Here is an 18805-nt window from a genome sequence, read left to right on the forward strand (position 1 = left end):
AGATGCTTTTTGGTAAAAGTGCATCTAAATAATAAACATGCTTAGAAATTTGAAATTGGGGCACTCTCGGGAGTCTAAAATTGTTCTAGCTTTCATATTCGACAGTGTGGAATTACACTTGATGTACAGAGCTTCAGATTGGACTTTTTGATGTGGGTCAGAGGCTTTTCTCTGAGCAGATGTCTGGCCCTTGGCTGCTTGCGACACTATCAGTTAGAGCGGTTGGAGGGGGGATGGAGGATGGGGAAGAGGACACGTTTAAGTCTGACCGCACCTCTGTCTCCACAGCAGCCGGCTAAAGCTGTGACACTCATTATCTCCAGGCTCTTAAGCTTACAGTTGGACAGCTTGATAAATCACTTGCTATATTTGCCTTTGCTGTTATTAGGACACAAATCCAGGCGCTGTCAGACGGTTTGTCTCGGCATGTTTGCTAGCCGGCCTCTGATGGATGGGCTCAATAAATAAGTAGCGACCTCTTATCGTACATCACAGAGGGTGGGGATTTGGGCCACAGTGCTTGTTCAGAGGAAGTGGCCAATCAGTAAACGGAGGTTATTTGTCTGGGAAGAGCAGTAGGATGGAGAGATGATTATATCGGATGAAGGTGCAGATAGTGTACCTATTCACGTGTACGCCATATATAAATATGTTTTGATGTACTGTTATGAGTGTTAGGGGTTTTGTCGATTTCTAGAATTTGAGGTCTGAGCTTTAAATGCAGTGCTGGTTGTGTAGTAGTAACGAAGTATTTGTGGAACCTTCATGAAGTATGGCTGAATGAAAAGTAGTGTTTCCTAATGACGAGCTGACCTTTTCTAGCCAAATGACCTGTCATCTAGCAGACTGAATACAAAGTAGTCTCCCTAGGAAGAAAGGCTGTGCATATTCTCTGCCCTTTTAGAATATTTTTTAGTACTGTGTCAGTGAATAAAGTAGTAATGACTCTGGGTTGGGGGGGGAGAAAATCTGAGATTTCTTGAAAAATTAATGAAGACTTGTGTAGAAACTTTTTTTTTTTTAAGTGTAAAAAGTTCAACAGGAGCTACGTTTGTATAAATAGCTCAACATGGTATTCTAAAGTGAATTGAGCCTCTAATGCTATACTGCCACAGACAGAGCTAACGTTAGCAGTGGTGCTACACTGGACGTTGAAATCACATAAATAGCAGAAGGTGAAAGTTATATCACTTTCTTAAACAAAGAAAATAAAGTATCAAAGTAAGCATAACAAACTACACTATGTGGCCAAATGTTTGTGGACACCTGACATCATGTTTGTGTGCGTATTTCGAACGTCCCATTCCAGATGTATTTCCCCTTTGCTGTTAAAATAACCTTTGTTCTTCTGGGAAGGCTTTCCACTGTGGTTATGGGGATTTGCCCGTTCAGCCGCATGAACTTTAGTTCCAGTTAAGGCAAATTGTAGTGCTACAGCAATGACGTCCTATACAATTGTGTGCTTCCAGCAGTTTGGAGAAGACCAAAATACAGCTGTGATCAGGTGTCCACAAACTTTTGGCCATATAGTGTATGTATTGCATGCTCACTACATGGGGTATAACAATGATGTGCACAACATGTCCTTTAGAACACATTTTGAGATTGTGCTAAATTAAAAAATTTATATATATATATATATATATATATATATATATATATATATATATATATATACACACACTACCGTTCAAAAGTTTGGGGTCACTTTGAAATGTCCTTATTTTTGAAAGAAAAGCACTGTTCTTTTCAATGAAGATCACTTTAAACTAATCAGAAATCCACTCTATACATTGCTAATGTGGTAAATGACTATTCTAGCTGCAAATGTCTGGTTTTTGGTCCAATATCTCCATAGGTGTATAGAGGCCTATTTCCAGCAACTATTGCCGCTTTTCCACTACAAACGCGGCTGAGCCGTGCCGTGCTGAGTCGAGCTGAGCGGGGCTGTTGGAGTTGCATTTCGACTACAACCGCGCTGAACCGTGCTGGCTGGAAGTGGGTGGACACATTGGGTGGAGTTAGTGAAAGTGGGTGGACGTCAGGTGATGTCGTTAAGCAGCGCAAACAGTGACATCAGTGAGCTTTTAAGCGGTAGTCTCACGACCCGAATAGTAAACAATAAACATGAAGTCGTTAGTGTTTCTGGTCTTGGTGCTGTGGCTTGTTGTCACCGACAACGCCAACAGATACTGGCAAGAGCGTATAGATGAGGCGAGGTGCATAAGGCTTCAGAAATTCTCGTAATTCGTAATTATTCTCCTTCCGGGTTTGCAGTGTTTATAGATCCCAGCGTGCTTGCGGGGCGTGTGGGCATATGAGGACACTCCTCCTCACCAATCAGTGCACAGGGGAGTGTCTGCTCACGCCCCCAGCCTCACTCGGCTCGCTTTGGCTCGCTTCAGCCCCACTCCAAAACCGTGCGAGTTTTAGGGGCTAAGCAGGGCTGAAGCGAGCCGAGTCGTGCTGGTTTTTGGTAGTCGAAACGCGAGCCGTGTCGGGCTGAAGTGAGCTGAAGTGAGCTGAAAAAGGGTAGTGGAAAAGGGCCATATCACTCCAGTGTTCTAATGGTACAATGTGTTTGCTCATTGCCTCAGAAGGCTAATGGATGATTAGAAAACCCTTGTACAATCATGTTAGCACAGCTGAAAACAGTTGAGCTCTGTAGAGAAGCTATAAAACTGACCTTCCTTTGAGCAGATTGAGTTTCTGGAGCATCACATTTGTGGGGTCGATTAAATGCTCAAAATGGCCAGAAAAATGTCTTGACTATATTTTCTATTCATTTTACAACTTATGGTGGGAAATAAAAGTGTGACTTTTCATGGAAAACACAAAATTGTCTGGGTGACCCCAAACTTTTGAACGGTAGTGTGTGTGTGTGTATATATATATATATATATATATATATATATATATATATATATATATATATATATATATATATATATACCGTATTTTAAGACAGACACCATCTTTATTGTATTTGTTTAGAAAATGTATGCATCGTTTTCCTATGTGAAAAGAAAATACATCATAAATGACATGCATTTATTTACAGCAAATGTGTGTGATCTCCGATAAACAAAAGTTTTGTTAAAAAGTGTCTTGATCAGTTTAGTTGGGTTAACAAGTGAATTTCAGCTCCAAGAGCGTATTTTCATAACTTGCATTCCTGTGTGCCCAAGCGATTAAAACTCCTTTAGCAAAAAAAAAGTGTGCGTGTTTTCAAAAGAGTTACATTATATGACTTATTAAAACGTAAATATTTTACTGTGGAATTTTTTTTTTCTACCTTTTTAAGAAAATTTGATTCAGAAAGTTGCATATGTGGGAGATGTATATCAAGTCTAGTAGTTTTCATGATTGATAAATATTGTATGAAGATTCAGCAAAGGGCTCGTAATATGGCCTTTAGAAATCAAAACTCAAAATGCATCCAGATACATATCCAATTATTTTTAACTGCATTATGGCATCCGGATGTAAAACCGAATCAAATTATGGGGGCTGTAGAGATTCCTAGTTGTGCTAATTAGTGAGGTAATTTGATGAATTTTGTAATGGTTAGAAGTAATGCATTATGATCTGGGAAATCCACACGGTGTGAACAACACATATTTCATGCGTATAATGTCCTTGGCAGCACTGACCCACTCTCACACTTACTTACAAACAGATAAATAATCCTGCTTCTTTTCATCACTTCTCGTCTGTTGTGTACAGTGCTGTACATCTGTTATCTTCTATCAGAGAGACTAGCAGTCCGATCACACTCTCCTCCAGCTCTATTCACATGGACCATTCTTCTGCTTCTTCTTCTCCTTCTTTGTCTTTCCCCTCTATTTTTCCCTGTGCAGGTGACTTCTATTCCCTTCTCTCCAAACTCCTAGGGGAAAGGGAGGACGTTGTCCATGTGCATAAGTATAACCCAACGGAGGCCCACGCGGACCTGGTGGCCGAAATTGATAGCATAATGCAAAAGAAAGACCTGGGCTGGCGCGGACCCAGGCTAGACTATGCACACAGAAGCGGTGCAGTTCTGGTGAGGGACAGAGTGCACAAGTTCCACCAGTTAGAGTCCACTGTCAGGCCTCCGGGGACCAAGACTGTATCTGCCAGACTGCCAGGCTCAGGGGTGGCAGTGGCCAAAAAACAAGGTGGGTCTTGGTGTCGGTTTACGTGAAAGAAAACAAACAAATCCAGGGCATGGTGATGTATCACTCTGTCGTTAGTCTATGTGAATGGCTTTCTTTTGATGCCCATGCGTTTCCATCTCATTGCTGTCATTTATCTTTGGTTTTGAGAGCAGTGAGGTCACCATGTAGGTTTGCAGTATGTGGTGTAATGTATTAACTTGGAACAAAAGAATTGGCTGACTGGAACTGATTTTCTTTTGGACCTGCAGTGCTGTATCATCACATTACAGACATTAATCTTAGTGGGAAACTCCTGAGATTGTGAGGTTGTTCTGAAAAATCTGGGCCATGTCCGAAAGCTTTGTCACGGGGTTTTTTTTTTCCTCTTTTTTTTTTTTTTTTGGCAAGTGGGAAAAGGAACAGAAATGGCAGAGCTCTAAGGCAAAAATAGCAATGGCATTTTAATGTAAGGCAGCGCATGTCATTTCTCATATTCAGCTCCTCGGAGCGTCCCATATGAGCAATGCTACTGTTTGCAAAGTCCGAATATCCTCTCTCTCTTGCTCTCCGTGTTAGGAGGTCCAAGGCACATTTTTCCTTCATCAGACGTTTTGTACATTTTCAGATCTGAAAATGTACCTTTTATGTGCTGCGACTTGACAGTTTCCGTCAAACAGAGCAATTTTGAATCAATATCTGGCGTTCAGTAGCAATTGCATCGACGTTAATTTTCTCTTGGTACGATCCATGATTCTTTCCAGTGTAGTCTGGACTCTCAACATAAAATTTCCTGCAATGTCACGGTGTGTCTGTTGGATCGCTGTCAAGGTGCTATTGATCAGCCCATGAGATCTAATTATAAATCCTAAAGTGGGCAGGGGAAGGAATTAAATTTCATGCGATTGCTTGTAACATTTTGCAGGAGAAGCTGCATTGCTTATTCTGACTCCAGTCTCTGTTATTGCTGTTCCTGTCCACGTCCTGCTGGGAAAAATTCATGAAGGCAGCTTGCTTTGTTTTTTGTGCCCTTGACTTTAGCACAAAGCTGAGAGAAGAGAAGCTGGCAGGAATATATACAGATAAGAGAGAGAGAGAGAGACGGTGTATAGCAGTTTGTAGTGTGTATGTGTGTGTGCGCGCGTATATAATATGACCGTTATAGAGCCAGAAGAAAAGGCTACACTTGCATGGATGGCACACATTTTTGTGTCTGCAAATTGCTTTGGACAGGGCGTCAGATTTTTTATTTTTTTTTTTTGCATAAGACTCATCTTATGGCCGTTCATCATCTGGGTCATATATGTTTTAAGTCACCTCCATCTGTAAGGGCCGTGTCTTTCTCCATTTGATAAACTTGTGACTCTTTAGTACAGTTAGAACCATCTTTACCACAGACTGAGCACTCTAAACCATATTTATCGGCCATAGTTGTTTTTTTTTCCAAGCAAAAAGCCTCATCATATACATCAGAGTGCGCTATGTGCATGTATGAGTGTGTGGGAGCGAGACTGTGTTTATTAATCATAAAGCTGGTTCGGAATAGGCATTGTTATTGTTTTTGGCTCACAGTGATTTCACACTCCATTACTATTTCATGCCATTCGTAGTAATATAAAGCCATTGGGTAGGCAGAAGGAATGGTACAGCGAAATAGCCTGTGATGAAATATCTTAAATAGTTCTGGCCTTTTGAACTGAAATTTCTTGTGCAATTCATCTTTTTTTGCAATTTATGCCCTCATTCGGTTCTGTCAATAACATTTTCAGGGCAAAACAATAAATAAAAAAAAAAAAAAAAGAAATTTGTCTGTTACTATGGTGCAGTCTGAACCTTATTTATAGTGCTTTTTTTAAAATAAAGGATTAATTTGGTATTTTTCCATTTGTTTATCTATGCAAATAGGCCTATCTGGCATCTAGTCACAATTTCACATCTAGTTAGAACTTCTTGTTACGTGTAGTTACATTTTTTTTTTTTAAGCTCCTTTATGTATTCACTGAAACACCGAGGGCCCATCATTTGGTCCAGACTTATTCCTCACTAGACATGGGCAATATGGCCAAATAAAACTCGTATCACGGTACCTGAAGACATTTCTGCAGTACGTGATATGCAGTATATATCGTGATGTAAAGGTTTGTTAAATTGCCAGCAAAACAGGAAGAAAATCTGTGAAAAGATTCAGTTTTTGATTTGATGATGCTTTGATTTTTTTTTTCCTAGACATTAAATCAATCATTTAAAATAAGTCACTAATTTAGATATTTTATTCATTCATTTTACAAATAACCTCATTTAACAAGAATGGGAAAATCTGGAAACATTTTACTATTTTGCAGTTTTAAAGATTGTAGATTTTACTATTAAAATAGTAAAATATGACTACTAAAGTTTTACTATTGAATAAGCTGCTGCTTTTGTTAAACATGACGTTTAAAAAGTGACGTAATTTCACTAGATCAGTGTTATAACATTTTTATATGGCACAGCATACTTGGTGCCGGTCCCAAGCCTGGATAGATTGGGCAAGGTTCTGTCAGGAAGAGCATCCGGTGTAAAAACCGATGCCAAATCAAATATGCGGATCATGGTGATCTGCTGTGGCGACCCTGAATGGGAGCAAGAACAACATATGACGCAGCCCTATTCCTCAATCTCGTAACCCTTTCCGGTTAATTTCGCTGTAGTTACTGAATGGTTCATAGTAGTAAATTAATAACAACTGAAATTTGTCATTGTACATCATAAGCGCGAAGACCTAAACACTCAGCAGTGGAGTAAAGCAGGAGAAATTGAAATTAGCAGCTAATCCCTCAGTAGACCTCGTTGTGAAATGTAACGAGGCCTCATAAAGACGTTTACACCTTCATTTGAATCTGATGCCTCATGCTTCTCCATTGCACTCTCAGGCCTGCGCTGAGCTTGATGACTGCCTGCCATTCAGCAAGCGATAACGATACACAACTCGCTTTGATATTCATACACACTGGATCAGACCCAAGTTAGCAGATTGCCGTATTGCATTACAGCGTTAAATGAAGCTTGAGACACAAACAGCACAGCTCGGTGTTCAGATCAGGCAGTCAGCAGGTTTCTCCCCTGTTACGTTACACCATTGTGATTACGCTGCCATATGCCATCCTCTAATTTGTTCAATCATGACGGGGCTTATTTAAAGGTTGCTCGTGTGTGTGTGTGGATGTGGATGTTTAGGGGCCCATCTGGAGGAGGTGACTGGCTGGCCGGAGGTGGCGTTGCAGCTGGGTCAGGTGTCTGGTCTGGCTCTGGACTCTGATGAGAACCTGGTTATCTTCCACAGAGGAGATCACAGATGGGGAGTCAAGTAAGTACTGAAACCTATACAAGGACCTGCATTCACACTGTCCTGCAGGGCTTGAAATGAACACCCACCCACCTGCCAGTAATGTGTCACTGCAGGTTAATTGTTAATGTCCCAGCCGTTTTAGCAGGAACATGGTGTATGTAGCAGGTCTACTCAGGCTTGGGCGTTTTCTTAACTCATTTTGACTCTACTCTTCTGCATATATAGTAGTTGATGTAGCCGACCTGGGATGTGTGTGTGTGTGATGTAAAGATGCTGCCTGCTTAAGCAGGAAGGCACAGAGTCATGTGTATATCAAAAGCTTGCACACAATGCTACTTTCGGAGATCCCTTACTTTCTTCATTTTTGATGGCAGCATGCATGTCAAAAGTTTGGACACCCTACTTTTTTTTTTCTGCATTTTGACTCTTCTACATTGTAGAACAATACTGAAGACATCGAAACTATGAAATAACCGATAGAACATGTATGGATTTGCGTGCGAAAAAGTGTTGCAAAAAAAATACATTTCATATTTTAGATTCTGGGCGGCACGGTGGTGTAGTGGTTAGCGCTGTCGCCTCACAGCAAGAAGGGCCGGGTTCGAGCCCCGGGGCCGGCGAGGGCCTTTCTGTGCAGAGTTTTCATGTTCTCCCTGTGTCCGCGTGGGTTTCCTCCGGGTGCTCCGGTTTCCCCCACAGTCCAAAGACATGCAGGTTAGGTTAACTGGTGACTCTAAATTGACCGTAGGTGTGAATGTGAGTGTGAATGGTTGTCTGTGTCTATGTGTCAGCCCTGTGATGACCTGGCGACTTGTCCAGGGTGTACCCCGCCTTTCGCCCGTAGTCAGCTGGGATAGGCTCCAGCTTGAACAGGATAAAGCGGCTAGAGATAATGAGATGAGATGAGATTTTAGATTCTTCAAAGTAGCCACTGTTTACCTTGATGACGCTTGCACACTATTGGCGTTATCTTAACTAGCGTCATGAGGTCGTCACCTGGAATGCTTTTTAATTAACAGGTGCCTCGTCAAAAGGTAATTAGTGAAATTTCTTTCCTTCTTAATGCGTTTGAGATCAAATAGTAAATAATGAGCCTAAAGTAAATAGCCCGATTCCACAACTGTCGTGATCCATATTACGTCAAGAACCGCTCAGCTGAGTAAAGAGAAACGACATCCATCATTAATTTAAGACGTGAAGTGCCTTTTTTTTTTAATTAATAAAAATAAAGGAAAAATCATTGAATTAGGTGTGTCCAAACTTTTGACTGGTTCTGTGGCTGTCCTACATGTCCCATAATCCTGTGTGTCAGCCAGTGCAGCAGCCAGTCTAGCAAAGTGACGGTGGGGAAAATCCAGGGAAAGGGAGCAGTTTGTGGACAAACAGGTTGTTTTGCAATTGGTTTGTTTGTTTGTTTTTAAGATTTAATTCCTGACTAGAAATAGCTTGTATATTCACACATTATTCACGCCCCAATGGTAATGAATTCCAGCTAGTTGACTGTATGTTGATTTAGGGGGGAAAAAAGGCTACTCACACTTATGTATAAGGAATAAAATACGGTCAGGGTGTGAAGTTACAGGATTTGAAAATCATCACTGACCTGGGTAATTTATTATTTTCCTATAGCAGCACGCTCCAAAGATTTATTCCTATTTTACTGCAGCTATTTCACAGCACAAACATTTTTCAATGTCTTCAAGAACGTTTTTATCCATATATAGTTAGTGTTGTGGAATAGTGGCGCATCCAAGAAACAAGGTAGTTCCTGTTATCACTCGTTATATTAGCCTCAACTTCCTCTCTCTCTCTCTCTCTCTCTCTCTCTCCCCCACACTCTGTCTTTAAGTTTATAAGATTTTTTTAATCTAAAAATTTAAAGCTTTACCTCTGACTGTTAAAGTGCATATCACGGGTAAATTCAGGAGCAAGATCAATGGAATTCTCCTATTTGATATTAAACTTTGGTCAAATATCTGTAACATTTTGTGCAATTTTTTTTACCTTGCACAATACCAGAAAAATTCAGTTGAAATCAAGCCATTTGAGGCGAATCGGTCCGCCTCTGAAAAAACTTGGCATTTGGATTTCCCGGGAAACGTTGATTTTCGTGACGTCGCGTGCGGGACGCCTCCCTCTGAATCCTACGTCAGCGCTGGTTTGTTTATGAGAAAACGACCTGGTGGTTTTCTGCAAATTTCTTCAACGTTATCACGTAATTATTAAAATGGTTAACAGATGTATCGTAGGAGGGTGTAGCAACACCAATCTTGATGGGATTAGTACTCATCGTTTTCCAAAAGACCGGACAATGAGAGAGAAACGGGAGCGCTTGGTCTACACAGGCTGTGCACTGAAACCATGCAAAGCTCGCGCAGCCTGCTGGCGCTTCCGCAGGTAACGTCACGAATCCGGCTCCAGACTCCCTTGGGATTTTTCCAGACGCGTTTTGTTATTTTATTTTTTCCTACTGGAGACAGATGGCCTTGTGCAAAATTACCCTTCTGGATGAGTGTGTAAAGGGACATTCATATTAAAAAAAAAAACAAAAAACGAATTTGGTCCAGGATATGCACTTTAAAGTGCTGACGCTGGTGACTCCTTTCAAAAAAATGTTAAAAATGAACGTCTTCTAATTGAAAACTTCATTTCAACAATTGCTGCAGAAGAATAACAAGTATTAGTTATTACGATAGAAATGATGTTTTAAAATGAGCACATTAATATAAACTTTTATAGAAAAAAAGCTGTTCTGGAAAGTAAATCAACAGCATCTGGCCAATCAGAATTGAGAATTTCACTGCATAGTGATTTTATGATTCAAATTTACAAAGGTTTAATGCAGAATTGTAACGTATTGCTTAGAGTTACTGTATGTTTCCCCAAATCCAGTTTCTGATCTGTTCTCCTTTATACAGTAATCATTAACAATTGGATCATGTGTGTTAGATTAGATAAAACTTTATTGATCCCTTTGGGAGGGTTCCCTCCCAAAGGGTGGACGCTAAATTGCGTGGTGTGGCTTCCACGGACTGCGATTAGGAAACACTGGTTCACACTTCCCTTTGTTTTCCTGAATTTTAAAGTGCCATTCCACCATTGGATGTATTCTTTGGCATAAAATACAATATATTTTATGACAACATGACTAGACAGAGAAATCTTTTAGCTTCAAAATGAGATATCAAACATAATTTTTTGACAACGACAAGTATATTAATTTTGCGACCAAAGTCACCTACCCTTTTAATTTCTGCGCGGTAGTGAAACGTGATGTCATCGGCAGGTTCCCCTTCTTGTGTACCACGTCACGTGTGACGTGGCACAGATTATCAGCAATGGCGGATAGAACGCGATTTCCACTTGTCGATTGCTGTGCCGATATTCACCATCGACCGTCTCCTTTGGGCATCACTTGCTATTTTCCTTCGCTTCTTTTCCGAAGCTGACAATCGCGTTCTATCCGCCATTGCTGATAATCTGTGCCACGTCACACGTGACGTGGTACACAAGAAGGGGAACCTGCCGATGACATCACGTTTCACTACCGCGCGGAAATTAAAAGGGCAGGTGACTTTGGTCGCAAAATTAATATACTTGTCGTTGTCAAAAAATTATGTTTGATATATCATTTTGAAGCTAAAAGATTTCTCTATCTAGTCATGTTGTCATAAAATATATTGTATTTTATGCCAAAAAAATACATCCAATGGTGGAATGGCACTTTAAGATTGAGCCACATGTTGCTTGGCTTTCTAGATGAAGGCTATTTGTGTCTACACCAAGGTTGCTCGTTTTTACGTTTCAGATCACAAATCCTCAGATATTCGCACTTTCTAGACATCCAGCTTGAAAATAAGTACATAGCCATATTTTGAATGTAAATTCACAGAAAGGTTGGAGGACTGTCCCATGCATGCTCAAATCAGTAAAAAGTATGATGCTCTGCCCTGTGCATGGCTGTGTTGAAGTAATCAGTGCCTGCTGTGTGCGGTTTCTTTGTGCGCCTATTCGCTCGAACGCCATTTGCAACATGTGAGGGACAAACAGAGGTGCTGTGTTGTTCCCAAAGTCATTAAAGTTGCTCAAGGACTGCCTCTCTGACTAAGGTGTCATTAGGCCAACGCCAGCTCTAATCACATCTGACTGGCTAATCCACAAAGCTCCTCTAGGATCCTTCAGCATTAGTGTAAACAGAGCTACGTATGGAGCAAGTGATGAATGGAGGCTGATTCCCACTCATAATCTTTTCTCATTATTTAGCTAGGCGTGTCTGCATCGAGTGCTTCTTCATATCTCCCCACTGCATGAGAGGACTGAAAATAAGAAGGTTTGTGGTTTGTGATGCGATCAGGATCTTAATGGCACTTAATGGTATCAGATGATGCTTAAACATAGCAAAGCAAGTCCTTTTGTACTCCTAGTATGTACTGAAGACCATCAGGGCTGGTGTATGTTTCAGCCTTGGCTATCATTGTTTGTTTGTTTATTAGCAAATGAATGCATTCATTCTTGACAGTGATATCCCTAATGTGTTAAAACACCTGATACGAAAGAAAGGATCTTGAAAATCAGTCTGCAGGACAGAATTTGATAGTCGAAATAATACTCATCTCATCTCATTATCTCTAGCCGCTTTATCCTTCTACAGGGTCGCAGGCAAGCTGGAGCCTATCCCAGCTGACTACGGGCGAAAGGCGGGGTACACCCTGGACAAGTCGCCAGGTCATCACAGGGCTGACACATAGACACAGACAACCATTCACACTCACATTCACACCTACGGTCAATTTAGAGTCACCAGTTAACCTAACCTGCATGTCTTTGGACTGTGGGGGAAACCGGAGCACCCGGAGGAAACCCACGCAGACACGGGGAGAACACGCAAACTCCGCACAGAAAGGCCCTCATCGGCCACGGGGCTCGAACCCGGACCTTCTTGCTGTGAGGCGACAGCACTAACCATTACACCACCGTGCTGCCCTAGTATAGTTGTTATATTAGTGTTAATATATAAAGTTTGAAGATGTATATAATATATATAAGTGAGGGGCTGTAGATCATTATGATGGCCAGCAAAGCATTATTTCTTGTATGTTATTCCTACAGTGAAACATGGAGCTCGCATTTCTACGTGTAAAAATCAGTACATTCTGGTGGGTTTCATGCAATAGCACCTCCTAGAGGAGACATGCATCTTTCGTGCAAGTATAAATGCGTCACCCTGCGCGAGCGTCGATGCCGTATCTCCAGCATAAATTCGACACAGAAGTATAAAGGAGCCATTTTGGTAACAGACACGCAAAAGTGTTGCACTGTCCAAGTTGCCTTGGCCTCTGGGCTGAACCTGCTGGCTTCCTGTGAAGCAACGGAAAGAGACGGGCAGGTTGTGGGGGTAGAAATGATTAGAAAATGGAGGGAGAGTTAAAGATGGTGAGAAATGCAGGGAGTAGAATTAATGAGCTGGGTCTTGAAGTGGGGAAGGGCGGCCCTGTTAAATCTATTCATCCTCTGCCCTGAGCTGCTCCACATCTTGTTTCAGACCTGGGCTCAAATTTATCATCAGGGAAGAGCGGGCATGGAGGATTCCCTGCAGAAATACAAAACGGAGAATGCTTTTGTTGTCTAGGCAAGACCGTTAGATAAAGGAGTGATGACATGTCTATTCCTGGATGAGTTGCTTGGCCAGGGATATTTGTTATGCATAACGGGTTACATTAGGAAGCCCGCAGGGAGGTTACAGCCAGAGATTGTGATGGATCAAACGCATACTTTGTGTGCATGAAAATACAGACGAGATCGGGACCTTTGTCCTGTTTAATTTATGCCCATCAAATTAAAGCTTTTGCTCTCACATTTAGTGTATTTTGCATAATACACGAATAATTATCTTGAGTTTAATCCTGCTCGGTTTTGTATGTTGCTAAGATTTGTCTTACTCGTGTGTGTGTGTTGTTTATTTTATTCATACATAATTGGATGGTTTCTAGAGAACTCTTTGATGGACTGCTTTTCTTTGGCAGCTCTTTTAACAATGAGGCGATGTACCAGCAAAAGTCCCTTGGCCCCATTCAACAGTCCACCATCTTGGTAGTGGATCCAGTCAAAGGCAATGTGCTCAAGGCCTCAGGGAGAAACATGTAAGTGCCAATGTGTCATTTATTACTCACTTGGTTTTGTGTTTGGTTATATCGTTGATGTGGGGTGTTTTTTTTTTTTTTTTTTTTTTTTTTTTTCTGGTTTTGAACAGGTTTTATATGCCACATGGAATCACAACTGATAAGGACAATAATTATTGGGTGACGGATGTAGCTCTTCATCAGGTAAGGGTTTTCAGTGAGCTGGCTTATCTTTCTCCTATCTTTGAACAATATAACATGCTTATTTATATCGTTATGTTATTCATATCATGGCTCACCGATATTCAGCTCAAAGTTAATTGGCCTTGGATCTAGAGTATATTAAACATTTGTCACTAATAATGGCTTTAAGAAGCTGAAAATTCTGATAACCAATAATATAGGCTAACAATTTTATATTGTCACAAAGTGAGCAGACGTTAATAGGTTTAACTAAATTGTTACTCTTGGTATGCATTTTAAAAAAAAAAAACCCCAGACAGCAGAAATTCTAGCCTACACCATCTTTAAATTTGTCTGTAAAAATGAGAGAAATGTGATAGAAAAGCACTTTTTTTGCATGAATTGCAGTATATCAAATAAATGCAAAACACAAATCTAGTTTTTAGTAGTAATACAAAGTTATGCAAGTGAGCAGAATTCAAATAAATACATCACTGTCAACAAGTTGTCAAACTTAACTCTTAACTTGAGTCAGTACTGCACAAGAAAAACAGACTTACTGTAAGTTCAAGGTAAGAAATGTGTATAACTTGGAGATGCTGCTGTTTTTGGCAAATCCCATCACCATGGGCAAATATATTGTTTAACTGTCCAAGCAGCATGTACATATGTAGGTCTTAATTCCGATTTATGTAATTTCAGTACTAACTCCTGACTATGGCCCAAACGAAGTTTGGCGGGGGATATAGAAACGGGTTCTGTCCGTCCGGTCACGTTTTCGTTTCCGGGCCATATCTTTAAAACTACTGAAGATATCTTCATGAAGCTTTGTATACATATCAAGCAACATGTGAACTGGTGCCTTTTGCTATTTTGGATTTTTTTTGGGGGGAAAAAAAAGGATTTTTCAAATTTTTACATAAAAAATAGATTTTTACTTGGTTTCTAAGACAATGTTTGTTTCCGGAGCATATATCCAAAACTATTCATGATACGGGTTTGAAACTTGGTATACATGTTAACAAGGTGATGTAGATGCGCCTTTTCATAGTAAGAACTTTTAATTTTTCATGTTTCCATGGAAACCATTTCAGACTTGGTCTCTCAGGTTAGTCTTAGGTGTAGGTTTTGTTTCCGGAGCAGAACTTGAAAACTATGAGTGGTATGGTCTTGAACATTGGTATACGTGTTGAGTAAGTAATGTATATGCGCCTTTTGATACTAAGAAATGTGAGAAATTTTAATTTTTAGCTCACCTGGACCAAAGGTCCGGTGGGTTTATGCCATGGGCTGCTGAGGTCCGTGTAAAGAGGTAGGCAGCGCTCGAAACTAACGGTGTCCCGATGTCCCGGGGACCATAAAAAATGTCATCGGGACACAAAATCATCATATCTGGGACAATCCCGGGACAATGGAAAAAAATAGATCTAGAAAAAAAGTTCTACATTAATATTATTTACAAAGCCGTAACACATACGTAGACATTCACCTAATTTGTCAATTTTAATTTTAAAACGTTAACAGCGAAAAAGACATAGTAGCTACACTTTCGATGCACCTGCATCCGTAGGCTACAGAGCAGCGCATTCTGTTCTAGAATCTTCGGCCGGAGTCCGCATTATATGGACTTGGAATGGAATTGCTACCGCACACGCTGCGCCGACTCTTGCCAGAACAAAAATGCTTAAGTGGTTGAAGCGGACCGACCGCGGGGAAGAAACTGAAAGCCCAGACATAACGTCTCCGGGACCTTCAGGATCCAAAGTGTCATCGCCTGGTCTGCAGGCAACGCTAGCAACTGAATGAACTTAATGAGCACTGTTAGACACGTTATAAAATACAACAGGAATGATGTGGATGATATTGACGGAAGATACCGTTCAACAGAATAAGTGAGTTTTCTTGGTGTCTTTCTAGTTCAGAAAGTTTAGTCAGTCAGCAGCACAACTAGGCTCGGACCTGCCACTATGCTGATGGTGCTAACATTTGCACCCACGTTTCGGCAGCGAAAGTTCATAAAATGGATAACGGAAAGTTCATAAAAATGGATAACGGTAATGGATAACGGAAAGTTCATAAAAATGGATAACGGTAATGGTGAAAATTATAAGTTGGCCTTATAAGTGCCAACAGATATTCAAGGTATAAGTAGATGAAATGAACATAAAAGGGGTCTTATTTTCAACTAAAGTGTACTGCAGATGTAGGGAGTTGAAACATTTTCTGAATGAGCTAATTGGCCCCTTTAAATAAACGGGTATCTATTCATACAGTGAGATCGCCAAAGTTTAATAAACTGAAAATGCAATAACTGTAATTTTGAAGTAGATGATGTATTGGACATGTGTCGCTTGTGTCTTGTGACTTATTGTAAAAATGATGTAAAGGGTTCAAAATCGCATAGTTACAAATATAATAGTAACTTCATATGATAATATTAACCACTGCTTATTTCAGAGAGGAAAAAAATGGGGACACTATTGCTTCCATTCGGGACAATACAACACAGAATTCGGGACCACTGGGGGACACAAAGAAAAAAAGTTAATTTCGAGCCCTGGAGGTAGGGTTGGTTTCCTGCAGCAGAACTTGAAAAATGTGCCACATAATATCTTGAAACTTGGTATATAGTTGGTATACAGGGCGGGGGATATAGATGACTCGGTCTTCTTGTTCAGACTGGCATCATATTCACGAATGTGGTTGTTCTATAGAAACTTTAATGCCAGCTGATATTTATCAGCCAACCAGTATATCAGGTTTCGAAAAGATGTCTCATTTTAGCTCTGTCTATTTCACAGTGCAGGAGTTTTGCATTACAATGCTGGTGGTTGATGAGCCATCTGTTGTTATGATTTTCTGCTGCCGTAGGTGTATAAACTGAGCAGCGATGGTAAAGAGAAGCCGCTGCTGACTCTGGGAGAGGCTTTTGTGCCCGGATCTGACAAGAGCCATTTCTGCCAGCCTACTGATGTTGCCGTGGACCCAGACAATGGCAACGTCTATGTGTCTGATGGCTACTGCAATACCAGGATCCTCAAATTCTCACCAGAGGGCAAATATCTGTCCCACTGGGGAGCAGGTACACATTCTGACACTCAGATGCTGCTGCTGTTGTGTACATGACCCATGGGAGTCCTTACGCTCACCTTTTCAAGGGAACATAAAGGAGAGCATAAAGCATAATATGTGCAGATTATGTAATACAAAATGATGATATAAGATATGCGAACATCCATAAATAAATACAAAAAAATAGAACTTCTGTCTTAAATTTGGAGGCTTGTGTAGATGTTTTTTCATCCGTTTATAGCATTTTGAAAGATTTACAGTAGGTAGTGTGATATTACAGTATTACACATTTAGGTTTCCAATCGAACCTGGCTTGCTTATTATAGATGACGGTGTTCTTTGTTGTTCTTGTGTATGTTGTTGCAGGTTCGTTAGACCGGCGGAGGCGTGTGCCCTTCCATATCCCCCACAGCCTGGCCTTCGCAGCGGATAAGCGTGAGCTACTGGTGGCTGACCGGGAGAACGGGCGCGTGCAGTGTTTCATGGCCGACACAGGCGAGTTTGTGAAGGAGATCAAGAAAGAGGAGTTTGGAGGGGAAGTGTTTGCCATCTCCTATTCACCCGCACAAGGTAATCACATTATTCACTGCATGCACTCACATTCACGACATGCGCTGTAGGAAGCTAGAGTGGTCTTTATGATGAGTTATTGTGACAGAATGAGTGCCTGGTCTGAAACACCTACTATAAATAAACAGCGATGCACTGATCTTATACAGAGTACCGGTATTGGACTGAAATTGGCTTACCATGTTATCCCTCCTTCGCCTGGCAAGCCAGACTAAATGTGAATATTTAGTCTGGCCTCGATCCGTAGGCATTTCCGAAGCGGGTAGGAGGAACAACCCGCTGTCTTTCAAACTGTCTCTGTGCGTACAGGCTAACGCTCTGACCAATCAGCGCAACAGTGACTGTGACGTAGTCAGAGCGACAGAAAGCAGTGGGGGAGGCCTTGAAATTAAATAATTTTTCAAAATGCGTATTAATTAATAAACAGGTTCTAGATATTAAGAAGTTTGGAGATAATGACCACAAGTTTGGAGTCTGTACCACATACACATTTTTTTTCCAAGTGTTTTTCAAGGGTTTGCTTAAACTGTTTTTGAGAGTTTTTATTTAGTGGTGTTTGGTGAAATAATTTCCCTTAAATTTAAAATAACGGGAAAATAAGAAACAATCAAAAAGTAATGTTTCAAAGCTGTTTATTAATTCTTCGTACTGCACAAACTAGCCCCATCCTTTTGGCTACGAGCGGAGCCAGCTGGTAGATCAGACTTTTGCCATAGCCGGTCGGCAAAACAGCGAAAACGTCCTTCTTGAAAAGGAATGAGCGGAGAGCCTCTTCCTGCTCATGTTTCAACGAAAACTCCAAGTCTAATTCTTCTAAAACCGATTCCAAAGCGGAGTCAAACGCGCGCTGTTCACTAGCCCGTAGCCATCTTCCCTGTTGCGCTTTCTCCAGCGTCGCGCAGCTTTGTCGTCACTCCTGCAAAAGCCTGCCCAAAGAATCCAAACAAAAACCTTGCGTTGTGATTGGCGGGCACGATTTGATGCCTGGGGTGTTTTTGTTTATATGGTGCGAGGCTAGACCCGTTCGCTAGGCAAAAAATATTTTTGGCCGCTAGGCGGGTGGGTCTAGTTTACTAGGCTAATCCCTCCTGATACATTTTTACGCATGACGCATGTGATGTCATCCTGATTTTACCCAGTGATGGGGGAAGAAAGGTGGTACTTAAGCAGAACTGTTTTTAATTATACATGTACCTAGACACATGTACCTGGCACGTGGAGGCTGATTTTATTAATGTGGCCCACATAGGGCTGTGTCTTTTTCATATGTGAATAAATGTAGGTCTTATTTATTTCACAGGTTTGCCATAGAGTATGCAATTTGGGGCATTTCTGCTTTTAAAAAAAAAAAAAAGGCAGAATACAAGGCAGAGTCTCTGTACTGTAAATAGATCAAA

General features: G+C 40.9%; 1 protein-coding gene across 8 annotated transcripts in view; it reads left to right on the plus strand.

The window, feature by feature from the left end:
- Window positions 1-18805, plus strand: part of pam (peptidylglycine alpha-amidating monooxygenase) — a 198009-nt gene that overhangs the window by 146177 nt on the left and 33027 nt on the right. For 7 of the 8 annotated variants that reach the window (XM_060908735.1, XM_060908738.1, XM_060908733.1 and 4 more), the window contains 6 exons: window positions 3861-4160; window positions 7353-7482; window positions 13488-13604; window positions 13715-13787; window positions 16638-16848; window positions 17205-17408. In XM_060908735.1, coding sequence (XP_060764718.1) covers window positions 3861-4160; window positions 7353-7482; window positions 13488-13604; window positions 13715-13787; window positions 16638-16848; window positions 17205-17408 — 1035 coding nt within the window. The remainder of the gene's footprint in view (window positions 1-3860; window positions 4161-7352; window positions 7483-13487; window positions 13605-13714; window positions 13788-16637; window positions 16849-17204; window positions 17409-18805) is intronic. The other variant, XM_060908740.1, reaches the window with a different exon arrangement.

Source organism: Neoarius graeffei, chromosome 25 (genome assembly GCF_027579695.1).
Source record: "Neoarius graeffei isolate fNeoGra1 chromosome 25, fNeoGra1.pri, whole genome shotgun sequence".
NCBI classification, from domain to species: Eukaryota; Metazoa; Chordata; class Actinopteri; order Siluriformes; family Ariidae; genus Neoarius; species Neoarius graeffei.